The sequence below is a fragment of the Poecilia latipinna genome, unplaced genomic scaffold (genome assembly GCF_001443285.1).
Source record: "Poecilia latipinna isolate Pla-1442-1.1 unplaced genomic scaffold, P_latipinna-1.0 Scaffold95, whole genome shotgun sequence".
Taxonomy (NCBI): Eukaryota; Metazoa; Chordata; class Actinopteri; order Cyprinodontiformes; family Poeciliidae; genus Poecilia; species Poecilia latipinna.
Window position 1 is genome coordinate 450,948 of NW_015112711.1, and position 15,032 is coordinate 465,979.

At 40.9% G+C, this 15,032-nt stretch overlaps 2 protein-coding genes across 4 annotated transcripts; one reads left to right on the top strand and one right to left on the bottom strand.

Annotated features, from left to right (window-relative positions):
• Positions 1 to 267: 267 nt before the first annotated feature.
• On the bottom strand, positions 268 to 12,833 carry LOC106942165 (uncharacterized). 3 transcript variants are annotated; one of them, XM_015025388.1, is made up of 6 exons: positions 12,615 to 12,833; positions 11,805 to 11,918; positions 9,867 to 11,110; positions 8,474 to 9,346; positions 7,871 to 7,969; positions 268 to 431 (listed from the first exon to the last, which is right to left on the bottom strand). In XM_015025388.1, the coding sequence occupies exons 2-6, from the start codon at positions 11,905 to 11,907 to the stop codon at positions 405 to 407; spliced, it is 2,346 nt and encodes a 781-aa protein (XP_014880874.1). In that variant the 5' UTR covers positions 11,908 to 11,918; positions 12,615 to 12,833; the 3' UTR covers positions 268 to 404. The 3 variants fall into 3 exon arrangements, with proteins under 3 accessions (XP_014880874.1, XP_014880862.1, XP_014880867.1); XM_015025376.1 differs by lacking the exon at positions 268 to 431 and adding an exon at positions 5,638 to 6,863; XM_015025381.1 differs by lacking the exons at positions 268 to 431; positions 12,615 to 12,833 and adding an exon at positions 5,638 to 6,863 and having other exon boundaries at positions 11,805 to 11,987.
• On the top strand, positions 3,238 to 5,400 carry cryba1l1 (crystallin, beta A1, like 1). The gene is made up of 6 exons (XM_015025397.1): positions 3,238 to 3,348; positions 3,569 to 3,651; positions 3,779 to 3,897; positions 4,333 to 4,474; positions 4,558 to 4,700; positions 4,787 to 5,400. The coding sequence occupies exons 2-6, from the start codon at positions 3,577 to 3,579 to the stop codon at positions 4,932 to 4,934; spliced, it is 627 nt and encodes a 208-aa protein (XP_014880883.1). The 5' UTR covers positions 3,238 to 3,348; positions 3,569 to 3,576; the 3' UTR covers positions 4,935 to 5,400.
• Positions 12,834 to 15,032: the final 2,199 nt, after the last annotated feature.

Genomic DNA, 15,032 nt, shown 5'->3' on the forward strand with positions numbered 1-15,032 from the left:
AGAAGCAAGGGACGGGACGACAAATGTGGTGTAGCTGCCACCTCTTAAAGGATCATATTTGTCATTTTTGGCTATTTTATCGTCCTGTTTTTATCAGCAGGTCCCAGACAATAAATGGTGCTAGTCTGACTTTGAACAATGCAGTTTAAATATGAATTATAACAAAGTGAGAGCATGTGATTAGTGAAGATTGTGTATAAGAATTTTTTTTTCCAATGAGTTTAAAAATGCAAGGAAAAACACTTATTTTAGGGCACAACATTTATTCTTTAGTTATCCAATCCAGTTGTTTAGTAGATTTGCTTCTCCAGCTAATCGTGAGCTTTTCAGCTCTCTGCTTTAAATGCTGCAGCAGCAGACACTTGGCATCCCAGCGAGGCTGCAGCTGGCTCAAGTCAGGAACGTCAGTGGGAAAATTCAGAACTATTGTTCTGCAAAAGAAGAAAAATAACCCAAGTAGGAGCAGACTATATTTTTAGTGCTTGTTTGAGTAGCAGCTTCAGCTTTTTACAACCTTTCCAATCCTAAGAACTGTTTCACCAACACAATCAGAACTACAGAATGTTATTTTAATGCAACAACAAATAAAACGATCCCACAGCTTTCCAAGCAATGTTTCGAGAGTTTTAAATTATTGCTTTTCTAATGTCCTGTGACAGCTAGCTGTGCTACAGTGCAAAAAATCAAATCATTATCATATAAATGTTTCCTTGATCTTTCAGAGATCTATAAATTGCCAGACATTATTGATCAAACAATGGCGTGCAAACAGCTATCTGAAATTAAATACTGACAAAGACTTTCAGATGTTATGAAGCAGCATATATACATTTTTGCAACCTTCTTTGCAAACCAATATAACAAACATGAGTGTCATTGTCGACAGCTCTTTAGGCTTTGGTCATCATCCTAAACAACCGGTTCAAAATTGGTTTAATCATTAAATTAATATTTCTAAATTAAGATTACAGGTGTCAAAAATGAGCTTGAACTGATGATTTGTGCTTTTGTCTCATTTTGTTTGGACTGTTGTTACAGTATTTTTATATGTCTTAGAAAAACAGATCAGACTGTGTGAAATGCAGTAACAAGGAATAGGGGAGCACATTACCGCTGTCCTGGCCTCCTCCTTGTTACTACATGATGCAGTTTTAAAGTATTGGTCCTGACAGTCAGGGCACTTCAACCCCTGAATATTCTCAGATTTTATTACGGCCTTGCTGTTCTTCTCAGAGGTTGTTGGTGACTCATTTTAAAACTAGTGACGATTGGGCTTTTCAGGCCTCAAAGCTCTGTAGCTCTGTTCTTTTGTCCCTGTGCTGCATGAACCCCAGTGACTCCTCCAAGACATTGTTATTCTGACAGGTTTTTAACTATAGATGGATAGTTTTTATATTCTTGTTCATTTGTCTTTGTGAAACACTTTGATTTTAGTGTCTGTGATAGCTGCTACAACTTTTACTTACTAAATTTTACTTATACAAGAGAATTTCAGCTTTGCTATTTCAACTTCTGTCTTTCATAGCAGTGCTTCCTAAAGTTAGGGTAGAGACCCAGTTATGGTCAAACTCAGCAAGAGTGAAGTTCGAAATTACAAATTTGATTTTTTTGAGGCTTATTTATGCTACTACTTCAAATGCTGTGCTGATCTAAAGGTACTTAGATCAGCTGTTTTCTATGTTTCTATGTCACATAAGAAGCAAAACGTAAATAGCAGCTGTACTTCCTTTAGAAACACAGCTAAACACATAAGCACAGAGCCAGTAGCAAAATGAAAATAGCCAGAGGGGACATAGCAGAGTTGGTAGCAGCAATAGTTCCTCCCATTGCTTTGTCTGGGAGAGACGAGGTTAACGCAGAAAGACAGGGCAGGTGTATCAACTGTAGAAAGAGAAACCCAGGCAGGTGTCAACACTACACACAAAGACACGGTTTAACATAGAAGTTACACCTGTTATTTCTAATGAGAAAGAGGAGAAAGTTTCAGAGTAAGGAAATATTCAGTTCAGTTTATCCTCCAGCAGCCCAAGCCTATGGCAGCATAATTACAGTGAAAACTCAGGATAGTATCAGTGACTCAAATTAAAAACTTTATCAAACGGGACAGTTTTAATTCTAGTTTTTGCCTCATGGACAAAAATTGGAAGCTGGAGACAGAGAGGAAGCGTCTGATAACTGAGAGGCCTGTCTCCCATCCTCCTATTATAAACTCAAAGAACCTGCAGTCTGAGATGAAACACTCAGATTTCTATCCACATAATGAAGCATTATTATTACTATTATTATTATTATTATTATTATTATTATTATTATCATTATTAAGGGCTTTATATGTAAAAAGAAGGATTTTGAATTCTATCCTGCATTTAAAAAGTTCCCAAGTGAAAATAAGAGAAATGTTTTAATCTCACATAATTCTTCTTAAATGTTTTTAACATTATTTGTACTCCTTTATTTGTGAATGACGGCAATGTGTCCATTCTTTTCTGTTTTAATCGTTTAAATCATTACATGACAATTAATTAATTGAATTTACTCATTCTTATGTAGCCCAGAAATTTAAATCTGTTGGTGCTTTTTACAACTTTTTACAACTAAGTCTCAGCAAAACAAAAAGACTGGATGCAAAAATATGCAAAACTGAATATCAAAAAAAAAAAAATTCTGTCTTGTAACAATTATGATAAAACGATTCTATTAACAAACATATTTTATTTATTTTTTGTTTACTTGAGACCAAACCAAATCCTTCTAACTTGTGCTTTGCGTCCAGCTGTGGGATCCAGACCCCAACTTTGGGAACCACTGTGCTAATAAGCCACAATGAGAAAGCCAAACCAGACAGCTACCTGTGCACGTGCACCTTCACCAATTAATGCGCGTGAGCGGTAGCACCTGCAGACTTTAAAAATCTGAATCAGAAAATATGACTTTCGCCCTCTCTGTAACATTTCTATACATTAGCTCGGACCTTCACAGATGTAGTTGTGTGTGCCACCTTAATCCCCGCCCTTTGTGCCGGGCAGGGCGCTGGACTGCTGACCGGGGTCCGAACATGCCGGAGCGCCTTTTGTTCTCCAGCGTCAGGGGAACTATAGGATCTGCTGAGCTGGTCGATGCGGCAGGACAACAGCGTGCAGCGGTCACAGAGGGTCGCCGGGGTGCGCGCCCGGCGAGGCGTGGACATTTTCACAGGAGCTCATAGAGAGACGCGGGCGCGCCCCTGTGAGCGCGCCTCCCGCCCACCCGTCGGTATAAAACTGAAGCGCCAGGTTCTCTCAAAGCTCTACGCGAGGCAGGCGGTAGGCGCGTATCACTCCGAGCTCTTCCAATAAAGTGCCAGAATAGGTAAGGAAATCTCTGCTCTATCAGCTCAGGGTCGCTCTCAAATCCAGAAGCACTTTTACTGCAACCAGAGCCCAGATCTCCTCCAATTTACACTTTTTAGTAACAACCAGTAGACGCAATATACGATTCTCAAATGAAAACCACCATAATTTATACAAGGAAGAGATAATCTAAAAGTAAGACGCTTACTGTTCTGCATTATTTCCCTGTCCTCAATCAGGAGTCAAGATGTACAAAACTACAAGGTCCCCAATGATGCAGCCTTTGGTCAACTCAGGAATGGGCATGGCTCCTTTCTTCAAGGTAATCTGTCGCTCCTCTGCACACAAACAGGAAACATGGAGTAAATAACTTTTTCTATGATCTGTTAATTTTGTGCTCAGTGTGAAGGAGAACCAACCAGGTTAGGTAACTTGCTCTGTCTCCTCAGGTGACTGTGTTTGAGCAGGAGCATTTCCAAGGAAAGTGCCTGGAGTTCACCTCCGAATGCTGCAACATCCAGGAGTGCGGCATGGACACCATCCGCTCCATCAGGGTGGAGAGCGGAGCGTAAGTCTCTTAAGATTTTTTGGAGTGACAGTAACAAGCTGCACAAGTTGAATTTAGCCAAAACAATATCTTTATGTACAATATATTGCATCGCAACTGTCATTACAACTTTAATACTTGCAAAATTGCAAACTGCAATGGAGTGTATGGATGCAGTATTTACATTTCAGGTAGAATGCTTTCAAACTCTGCTTATCTATAACATACTTGACCAGTCAGGTGAAGCTTCACTGCTGTTTATGGCCACAGCTAACATAGATCTTAAAGACTGACATCATTGAGAGCAAGTAGGGGCTGGTAATGCAAAAGAGACTTCAAAATAGGAAAATCTGGGTGAATCATAATTGATACCATCAGTTTAATATATTCTACTTTTCAACAAAGCAACAGAGAGCCCTCTGATAAGCTGGTCTGTCTCTGTGTCTTTGTGTGAAGCTGGGTGGGCTTCGAGCACCACGACTTCCAGGGCCAGCAGTTCATCCTGGAGAGGGGAGAGTACCCCCACTGGGACGCTTACAGCGGAAACATCTCCTACCATGTGGAGCGTCTTATGTCCTTCCGCCCCATCTACTGCGCTGTGAGTACATCGTCCTCACCTTGTCCAGCCGACCGACCGGCTGAGAACGTGAAGACATGATCGGTCTCTGTGCTCTTGTCCAGTCCCACCAGAGCAGCCGCATGATCATTTTCGAGAGGGAGAACTTCATGGGCCGCAACGCCGAGATCTGCGACGACTACCCCTCTCTGCAGGCCATGGGCTGGATGATGCCTGAGGTCGGCTCCATGCACGTGCAGTGCGGCGCGTAAGTTCTAGCTCAAAACAGGATCTACAGATTGTCCTCTGTTACTCTCTTTGACCCTGTGCCGTCCTGTTGCTGGCCCCTTGCAGCTTCGTGTGCTACCAGTTCCCTGGCTACAGGGGTCAGCAGTACATCATGGAGTGTGAGAGACACAGTGGAGACTACCAGCACTGGAGGAACTGGGGCTCTCACTGCCAGACCCCTCAGATCCAGTCCATTAGACGCATTCAGCACTGAGAGGAGAATGGGCTGAGATTGAGGCCAAGCAGTTCCTCTCCCCTATACCTGCAAACCCCCTCTTCTCCCTCTTTCCCTCCCCTCATTCCTCTTTTTCCTTTTGACTTGAGCCGCCCCAACCTGACAACACCGCACAACGATCCAGAGCCGCTGCCAGAGTGTGATAAGAGACAATATCGCACTGTTAAAGCACAGGGAATTACACACTTTCACACACATGCTGACATTAATGACGCTCAGTGTCTTTTTATTTGGTTTAAAGGCTCCTCCACGCAGCAGGCACACACCTGAGCTGTATTCTAGCCTGAGCTCAGTGGAGAGGACAGGAAATTGATCAGACAGGTGTGAAACCTGGAGACCCAGGGAATAATCCCCCCCTGCTGAATGAAGCAGAGGTGCAGCTCAGATGTGTTGTGTGAAGGAAACCGATCCACATGCTGATTACTAATAAAGTCATTTTACTTCACGTGGTTTTGTTTTATTCCTTCCCTCTTCCATAAGGCTCAAATGACATGCCAATTATTTAAACAAAGGATAAATTATTTCAGATGGCTTTAATGTGGGCGAATCATTGCAAACAATGCAAAAAGAGAAAAAAAAACTAAGATGAATGCAAACTTAGAATCTATCGGATGAAAAGGTTAAAGTAAACGGGCCAAAAAAGCAAACTTTTTTGGAAGATATAATCAAAAGTTTTGACATCTCAGGTGCATACAGAATCATTTATTCAGCAATTTCCCAAAATATTATCAGGTTACAACCACAAACGTCAGTCTCTTTTATTTGGATTTTAGCTTGCATGTCGTGACATTTAAAAGATTTAAAGGGGAAAATTACACGTTTTTAGAAACTAAAATTTAAAAAGTGTTTTTGTGCATATAGTCAGTCACCCCATGACAGCATGAACATTGCCCAGGGCGAGCCCCTCATCCCGTCACTACAGCGACAGAAACGGTTCCAGTTTATGAAAATGTTACACCCCCAACTGGAGCTGCTAAACATGGCACTCAGAAACTAATCGAAATGAAGATGCAACAGAATTTATTTATCCCACATGGGAAGAGTGTGACAGACTCATCTCCCAATTCTCAGCTGCAAGCAGGAAGCACCTGTCAACACAAGGGGGCAGCAACTCCCAATTCAGTGCACATCCACCCAGAAATTTGGAAACCTTCAGATGCACCTCACAGATAGAGAATTACTATTACTTTCTAAAGTCCTTCTAGTCAGATGCCCACATAAAGAAAAACTGTACATTCCTGAGTCAGAACTTAGTGAAACATTTAACATTTTTCTAATTTTACTTTATGAAACAGATCAATTCCAGTCTCATCAGAATGAGGACATCTGTTTTGAGCAATTTTCAAGTGTTGCTACAGATTCTTAACTGGCTGTAGGCCTGGACTTTGACTAGGCTATGAAAATGCTTTAAACCAGAAGACTCCATTCTTCAAACACTGCTTTGTAACTTTTAAAAATATCCCTGTTCTTACACATCTGAATCAGACTGCTGAACATATTTAGAACTAAGATAAAATACCTCTTACCCTTTGGCTTTAAAACCCTCCAAACGGTTTTGTTTACAGCTAAAACAAACTGAACAGCCACAAATTAGCTGTGAAAACCTGCAAACCAATGTAAATAACTAACTTCTTTGAATCAGATCCCAACATCAATTTCTTCCTCTGAAGAGTCTGTCCAGGTTATGTTGACAGGTACAGGGGATGGCCCCATACCTCCCACCACATCTACATCATCCTCCTCAATGACTGCTTCACATTTTTCTGTCTCAGGGATTTTCTCTGAAGTTGTCGTGCTCTCAACATGAGATGAACTAAGAAGATTTCCATTTTTCTTTGGCCTGCCACACCTTCGATTTGGTGGCCTTGTTGTCTGTACTGAATCCTCCTCCAGAAAAGGCAAAAAGTCCTGAAAAACAACGACACAAAGTTAACTTCCTCAAAGATTTAGCTTCATGTTGTTTGGCAGTGGATTCACTGGTCCTTAAAAGCAGTGCTTGCCAACAGAGACGTCATGTTACTGTGAAGTCTCGTCTCTACAGCCCCGAAATGAAACCTTAACAGCAAGATTACTATTATTACTACATACTACTTTCCAAGAGACTTTACCAATGTTATCTTGGCAACCGCTTATATTTCACCCTCAGTTGTTGTTGGCAATACATATGAAGTCATCAGTTTAGTTTCCAATTATGTTATGTTTCCAAAACAAGAAATTTAGACCAGTCTTATATTTCTCTAGGTGGAATATAAGCCCCTTGTTCAGAGGCAGCCTGTAAAGAAGAGAGCTGTGAGAAAGTGATCACAGGAAGCTGAAGAAGGCCTGCAGGCTGTTTAGATGACATCGATGCCGTGACTCAGTGTGTGACTAACTATATGATCGACTGTGTGGACAACACCATCCCCACCACAAACCTTGGATCACCATTGACCCAAAGGGACAGGAAGAAAAGCCTTCAGGGAGGGAAACGGGGAAATATTGAGACGTATACTGAAAGCCTTTAAAATCAAAAATAGCCCCAAGTTAATAAGTCTGCAAGTAAACCTTTAACTGCAAATCAGTGGTGCTTCTTCACATCCTAATAATACCCAGGGTTTCCCTCAGTGTAGTATAAGCCTGGCGGGAACCAGGCTTTATTTGTGCCTGAGCATTGTTGATTTATTAGGTTCTTTTTAATGATTCCCTTTTTTTTTTAAACACTTTATAGTTGGTGTTTAGGTATTAATCTTCAAGTCTTCCAAAAATGCATAACTATCAAATGATGTTTTTAAATTTCCTGTCAACTTTAAACATTTTTAACTCTAAAACATGGCGGGCGGCTGGAGGACTGCCCTAGCGCCCGGAGCACCAGGCTTAGCAAGGGGGAAACCCTGAATACCAGAAGAATTTGTCTTACCATAAAGGTTCATGCTCACCTGGATGTGTGGATCCCTAAATCTGCTCCTGATTGGGTAGAACTTTGTGACCAAGTGCCTTCTGAAACTGCCAAAATGGGAGTTTCCCTTTGATGGACTCTGCAGGAAATATTGCACACCAAAGTAAGAGGTGATACATTTTCTGCAAGAGCCGTTGTCACCTTTTAGCTTTGTCCAACTCATTTAATTTCTTAACAGTTGATATAGGGACCAGTTTACTGCTGCAAAATACACATTAGGTCATCTGTCACACTTTTTAATAGGAATCTCTTACTCTTATGTAATACTCTAAGTTTTCGGAGAAATTGAGCTTTGGGTTTAAATTAGCTTTAAGTGATAATCATCAGAATAAACAGAATTAAATCTCAAATATATCACTGTGTAATATGTCTATATAGGTTTTACTGTTTGAGGTGAAGTATTAATAAAATTAAATGGTATTCCAGTAAACAGTGATGACCTAGTTTTACCTATAGCTACTTTTTAGTGAGACAGACTATCATCTTCGGTTAGCTGCCATTTTTACTCTATTTAGATTACTCGGTCCTCTTAAGAAAAACTGAAATCTGGAAAACATCAGCAGGTTGCAGATAGTTTAGTCACCTTTTCCTCAGAAAGCTCACAGTTGTTTCCCTGCCGCGCCGCTCTGACTGACAGCAAGTTGTCTCTAGTCAGTTTCACCACCGGTGTCTGCTGCAGCTGCTTCTCCTGTTGATCCTGACCCGACGTGGCCTTTGAGTCCCGCGACGATGCCGGCTTCTTCACCTTTTTCTTCTCTAACGAGAACAGATACGTGTTTGACCTCCTCCTCTTCGGCCTCCTTGCTGGTGTGACGGATTTGAACTTTTTAGAGGAAACAGCTTGGGTGTCTGATAGTCCGGTATCAGCCCTCTGTACTCCAGGTGTCTGAGAGCGATTGACTATGCGCTGCAGAAAAGGTGTGTGAGAGGTTTCCTCATGAATCTTGGTTGTTTTGTAATTCCTCTGAATTGCCTGACTGGCTTCTGGAGAGATCTGAATGCAAGAGCTGGCGTGATTGCTTTCATCATGCTGCTCAAATGATTGGAGTAAGTTTTCCAGAATGTCGTTCAGCTCCCCCTCACATTGCTGCTGCAGCACTGGCATCTCACAGCTGCTAATCTGGGCCTGGTGTTTGTTTTGGATAGCAGAGTTGCCAGGAGTGTTGCTGCCTGTTGAAAGAGGAGCTTTGTTGTTTGGTAAGATGTCCAGATCCTGAAAGACCTCCTCCAACAAACGATCGATGTGCTCAGGCTGGTCCTCGTGAGGCGGAGGAGTTGGAGGAGCAAACTGTGGGCTGTAGAGACGGGATGATGCTGGGGAAACGTATGGTGCAGCATGCGAACGCATCGGTCGAATGGAGGGACTGGAAGACGTTAAAATAGGCCCATCATAGAGGTTGTTGGAGGGTGTTGGTTGGTTCCTGCAGATCTGATCCATGCCAACAGGAAGACTGGCCTGGAATCAGAGAGAGAAAACACCAATTAAAAAAAAAAAAATTCAGATACGCCCTGAAGAAAAATGTTATAAAAAGGCTAATTTAATCTTAGAGTAATTGGTAAAACAGGAGTGTGTGTTATTAGGTTTGCTGTGTTTTATTTAATATATTTTATTTTGTGGTTTCTGACCTGTAAAAAATGCTACATAAATAAAGTTTATGAACTTACTTACTCAAGAAATACACTTTCAACTGTAGATCGGCTTCAGTTCAACTTCATAAACTGTTTCCCCATAAAAAATGTCTAAGCAATGATGGGCTCTGATTGGTTTTCAGTCCAAGTGATTCACAGAAAGGGCACTGAAGTGTGTAGACAATTTGATAAAACAGTGTTCGCTCTGGCTCCAGAATATTGACGTATTAGGGCTGGGCGATACATTTAATCGACAAATCTTTTTTTTTTTTTCCGAAGATTTAATTTGAGAAAAATCAGGATTTTTTTTTCTCGTTTCCATAATTCTGAGTGGTTATATCCCTCACCTGGGCAACCTGCTGTGTGGTTTTTCTTCTCCCCCGTTGGGTGTTCGCTCCCCCTCTGCCTTGCGGCGTCTCCTGACTCTGGTCCTCCTCAAACACGTTTCCACGTCTCCTCGGCTTCTTCTTGGCTGGCTCCAGCTCCTCCCTGGTCTTCTGGTGTAGCCTCCTGCCCACAGCGCCCCCACCCTGACCTGCTCTGGGCGTCCTCACCCTCCACCTGTGCAGGAACAGTTTCTGCAGTTTGCTCACCCCAATCTCCTGCACATCCACCATCTGAGTGAACGTGCCTCGCCCCCTCCCTCTCGGCCTCCCTCTGGGTCTCCTGGTCCTCTGCTGTCCGCTCTTGGCTGCCTGGGCACCCCTTGGCTTCCTCCCTGCCCGCCCCCTGCGGGGGCTCTCCCTCTTCTCCGGGTTCAGGAAGTGGTTGATGAATCCCACAATGTTTCCCTCAAACTGCTCCACACTCTCTCCTTCCCATTCCTCTGGGTTAGGGTCGGCCCAGCAGCTCTGAGAATCGGCCACACAGGGAGCCGTCTGGGTGGAGTAATGAGGAAGAGGAGCAGGAAGAGGCGCGTACTGTGGCGTCACGATGGCGACAGATGTCCTTCCAGGTGTTGTGGATTCCTGCAGACAGCCTGGTGGAGCAGCGGTGTACTGCAGCGTTTGGTTTTCTTCGGGTGGGTAGATGACAGTGACAAGCTGATGAGAGTCTGTGTGTCCTAAACTCTGGAGGACGCTCATGTCGATGGTCTCATAGGGGACCACTGCGGGGACAGGAGGACATGAGTCGACAAGCTGTTCCTCAGTTTGAGTCCACATGTCTCTTCCTCCACCTGACACCTCCGCCTCTTTCCACATATAGGTGGACCCATCCCTCACCTCTCTCCTCCACCTGACCAGCCTCCCCTCATGCTCCTCTGTCCTCTGTGGCTCCGTTTGGACCCCCACCTCCGCGTACTGCTCTGTCCCTCCACCAAACCTTCCTCTGCTCTTCGTCACCTCCACCAAGCCGCTGATGCCGAGCTTGGCTGCAGCGTAAATGGCCTCCTGCTTCTCGTTCTCCCCCTCCCCGGCCATCTCTCCGGAGTAAAGGAGCCGGATGATGTGCAGCAGGGTGCAGGCGCCCAGGGCCTGGAACTCCAGGAGACGGCTCTGTCCAGAAGGGGGCGCCGGTGAGGACGACAGAGCCGAGGAGATGTGAGGGCTGATGGCCGACAGAATGCAACTGTGTGCTGGGACTGAAACACCTGACGGTGAAAAGATTAACATAAAAAACGTTTAAACAATATGCATTAGGAAAATAAAGATATTCCTTTAATTTGACCTTGTTCTGCAGTCACATTGAGCAAGACAGCAGCAAAAGTGCAAAGAAAACTTCCAAAAACAGCTCGGATAACTACTAATAAATGACGTTTAACTAAAGTCCTCCGGGGTTTAGAGTCCCAGTTGACGGCGTTTCAAATAAAAACCTAGAGGTTGGAGTCCTTGTCAAACGGTGTTTTTGACTAAAGTCCCAGAGGGTTAGAGCCCCAGTTAAACAACATTTAACTGAAGTCCTAAAAGGGGTTTTAATGTTTTTATCTTTTTTAATCTTTTTCAAAATGTCTTTCTCTTTCTCACTGTTTATTCAATGTCACATGTTGTTTTTATTTTAATTATGTGAAGCACTTTGAAATGCCTTCCTGCTGAAATGTGCTATACAAATAAAATTTGATTGATTGATTGATTGATTGATTGATTGATTGATTGATTGATTGATAATAAAGACCCATTTACAACATATTGCAAGAATTTCTGCTCCCCTATATGAAAACCCTAAGTAATATAAAAATTTGCACGGAACTGTTTGCAAATATTTGTCCCACAAGTAATTATCAGCAGCAACCTTATATAAATTGTCAACAAAAATGCATTTGTTCTAATTTGTGAGTGAGTTTGTACCTCCAGCTTTGAGCAAAGTGTCACAGAACTGGCTGCATTGCTGCTGCTTTCGTAGTTCTGCAACGATGAGGGCTTCGAAGCCCGGTTTCTGGTAGCACCACATTTCTCCATCCACTTCAAAGCAGGAGTCAAAAGGCACAGAATAAAGGTGAGTCAGACCAGAAGATAACACAAGTATGCTTTTTATTTCATAACAGAAAGACCCGATTATCTGAATCTTGTCATTTTCATAAAAACCCACCTGAAAATTATTTAAAATAAATTCATCACAGCATTTTTTTTCTTACAAAGACTACACTGTATTATATAAAAAACAGAAGTCACTCATATAAGTAACTATATTTTTCACTTTAAGTGTATTTTTGTCTGTCTCACCTGTATATAAAATAGTATTACAGACATAATTATCCTATTTATTCCATCACACTGACTTATGACTTTTAAAAACCATTCTTAGGCAAACTTTTACACATTAAAATAATTATATGACTTCAGTTTTACTTTAATTGTATGAGCTAACTTAATCACTTTTCGGCAGCTAGGGGTCCAGGCTCAAAGGCAAGTCGCCTGGATCAAGCACACCTGAGTTTAGCATTACAAACCTTTTGCAGGCCAAACTACAAAACCAAACTATTCAAAATAAGCATATTTAATCGGCCCTGACAGTCCAGCTGCTAGTTACCACTTCAAACACACTATAATATGCAGTCTAATAACTCTACTGAGTTTTATTGCCAAAAACAAACTCTATGCTAGCTAAATTACTATACAGTAAAACGCGCGCAGGTGTCCGACACCGTCGGTACTTACCGTCTTAAAGGGCCCTAAAATGATTTCTGAAGTCCAAAAATGTAAAGAAAATATTTTATATACATAACACGAACGTGTGAATTGAGTCTTTCTTCTCTTTTTTTTATTTTCGTCTGATTAAAAGAGGTAGAGGCCAGCCACGGGTCATTTTGGTGATCACCAGCAAAGCGGGATGGACAACGAGGCAGCAGTTTGCCACTGTCGCCGCCAGGTGGCGACAGTGGCTCTCCACAATGACCAAAACCGGACTTTTTTGGATAGTCAACTAAAGAGTGAAAATAAAGCCAAGAGGGTTTCTTTACGTACTTCCAGCTTCTTTTGTAAATCAAAACAAAACGATGAAATCCAATTTTGACTGGATTTTGAGATTTCTGTTCATTTGTAATTAAAATAGGATTGCATTTGTTGTCTTCTTTTACACAAAATAAGAAAGTGGGAGGTTTTTTTATCCACATTTTTTTTATCTTTGTGTGATTGTAAGTTACCCTTCAACAACAACAACAACAACAACAACAACAATAATAATAATAATAATAATAATAATAATAATAATAATAATAATAATAATAATAATAATAATAATAATAATAATTAATAAATATTATTACTCTTGGAAGTACCTAAAACAAAGCAAATTAAAGTTAAAGAATGTCAGAAAAAACTAAAGAAAAAAGAGAGTGGAGCAGGGGTTAACACTGAAAAAAGGCATACAAATATTAAATATTTAGAGCTACATCTTAGAAATTCAAACTAATAAAAAGCTAAATACAACAATACCGTTTTAGATGATATTTTTGTGGATTTTTTTAAATTATAAATACTTTCACAACATGATATAAGGTTTGAATTAAATGTATTAAAAGAATTGAAAAGAAGTATAGATTTCTTATATTTCCCCTTTTATTTTTCAAAAGATTTCATTTCTATAAGGAAAACAGATTACATTTTGTTTGAAAATGTAATCTCTCTCTCTCTGTAAAATCAGAAAATTATAAACCAGATTCTTTATAAAGTTAATTTGAATTTCACTACACCTAGGAACGGTTCAGTCAAGACCCATAAAATCAAGATATCATTTAAATAGTATCTATCTGACAACAGAAAGTAGGCCAAAAAAAATCAAAAAGGAACTAAATATATCCTAATATGCAGTAAAAACAAGAACTCCATTAAACCACAGACAGTGACATTATACAAAGAAGGAGAAAATATAGAACTGTGGTTTCCAGAAATCATCATTCAGATCACAAAATAACCCAGAAAAACTTCTGACGGCCTTCAGGCTTCACTAGCCTCAGTTCAGGTCCTAGTATTCAAGACTCAAGAATAAAAAAAATAAGTGTTTGGCCAAAAATGACTCCAAAAACAACAACAACAACAACAACAACAACAACAAAACACAAATGTCTGTCTCATATTACCTAGTAAATATCTTTATGATAAAAAGTTTTAGGAAAATATTCTCTGGACTGATGTCGCAGTCGTGAAACTTTATGAAACTGGCTTCTTTTTTTCAAAATGTCCCAATTCATCTGGAATAAAAATAAAGTAGCATATGAGGAAAAGATGATCATGCTGGCCGTGGGAGTAATGGGAGGTTCTAGGGCTGTTTTACTGCTTCAGGACCCGGCTGACTTGCTATAAATTGATGAAAAGGTGAACTCCTCTTTCTCTTTCGTGTTGAAGGAAAAGTTATTAGTTTGTGATCTTCAACTCAAAATAACCAAGATCATGATAACCACACTAAATCTGATCAATATGTCATAGCATAACCCTTCAATGTTGATGAATTAAAGTAATTCTGCAGGGAAAAGTGCCCCCAAGTTCCTCCAGAGAGATGTAAAGACACATTTATTGTGTGATGGCATCTGCTCGAGAGTAACAGAAACGTTGAACACATCATGGAAGTTACTTTTTCACTTGATTTTGGATCAGACAGAAAAATAAAAACAGAAGACATCCTCATAGGAACAAAAATACAAAAATCATTTTCTTTAATTTGCAACAAATATAGCAGCATGTGCATATTTTCTCCTCTATTTCCTCCTAAAAAAAAAAAAAGTATAATGGTGACTCCATTAGTTACAAAGCATAGTGCAGAATTATAAGCTGAGTCCAGTCCTGGATAACACAGCATAACAAGATTTATGAGATTCAGATTTCATTCTTCTGAAATCGTTTGTTTGTCATAACAAATTATTGATGACAGTACCAGGAAAGGCCTAAGCCATGTTCTGATATAAAAACCGCATAATCTCTCTGTGTTCAACAGCAAGCAGTTAAACAGGTGTTAAAACAAACAAGAAAAAAAACAGGCCACTGCTTGTCCACTTGTGATGGACGGCTCCGACAAAGACGGGACTCCCGCTTCCTAAGAGGTATGTTTTTGTAGGCATGTAACTCGTTCATCTGCCCATT

Bases quoted from the DNA above. Each gene is read 5' to 3' on its own strand.
- cryba1l1 (XM_015025397.1), top strand. From the start codon at position 3,577: ATGTACAAAACTACAAGGTCCCCAATGATGCAGCCTTTGGTCAACTCA. The intron at 3,898-4,332 runs GTAAGTCTCTTA...CTTTGTGTGAAG, and splicing joins ATCAGGGTGGAGAGCGGAGC to CTGGGTGGGCTTCGAGCACC. The intron at 4,701-4,786 runs GTAAGTTCTAGC...GGCCCCTTGCAG, and splicing joins ATGCACGTGCAGTGCGGCGC to CTTCGTGTGCTACCAGTTCC.
- LOC106942165 (XM_015025376.1), bottom strand. From the start codon at position 11,907: ATGTGGTGCTACCAGAAACCGGGCTTCGAAGCCCTCATCGTTGCAGAA. The intron at 9,347-9,866 runs GTGAGGGATATA...CTCTGATTCCAG, and splicing joins CCACACAGCAGGTTGCCCAG to GCCAGTCTTCCTGTTGGCAT. The intron at 6,864-7,870 runs GTGAGCATGAAC...GTTGTTTTTCAG, and splicing joins TTAGGGATCCACACATCCAG to GACTTTTTGCCTTTTCTGGA.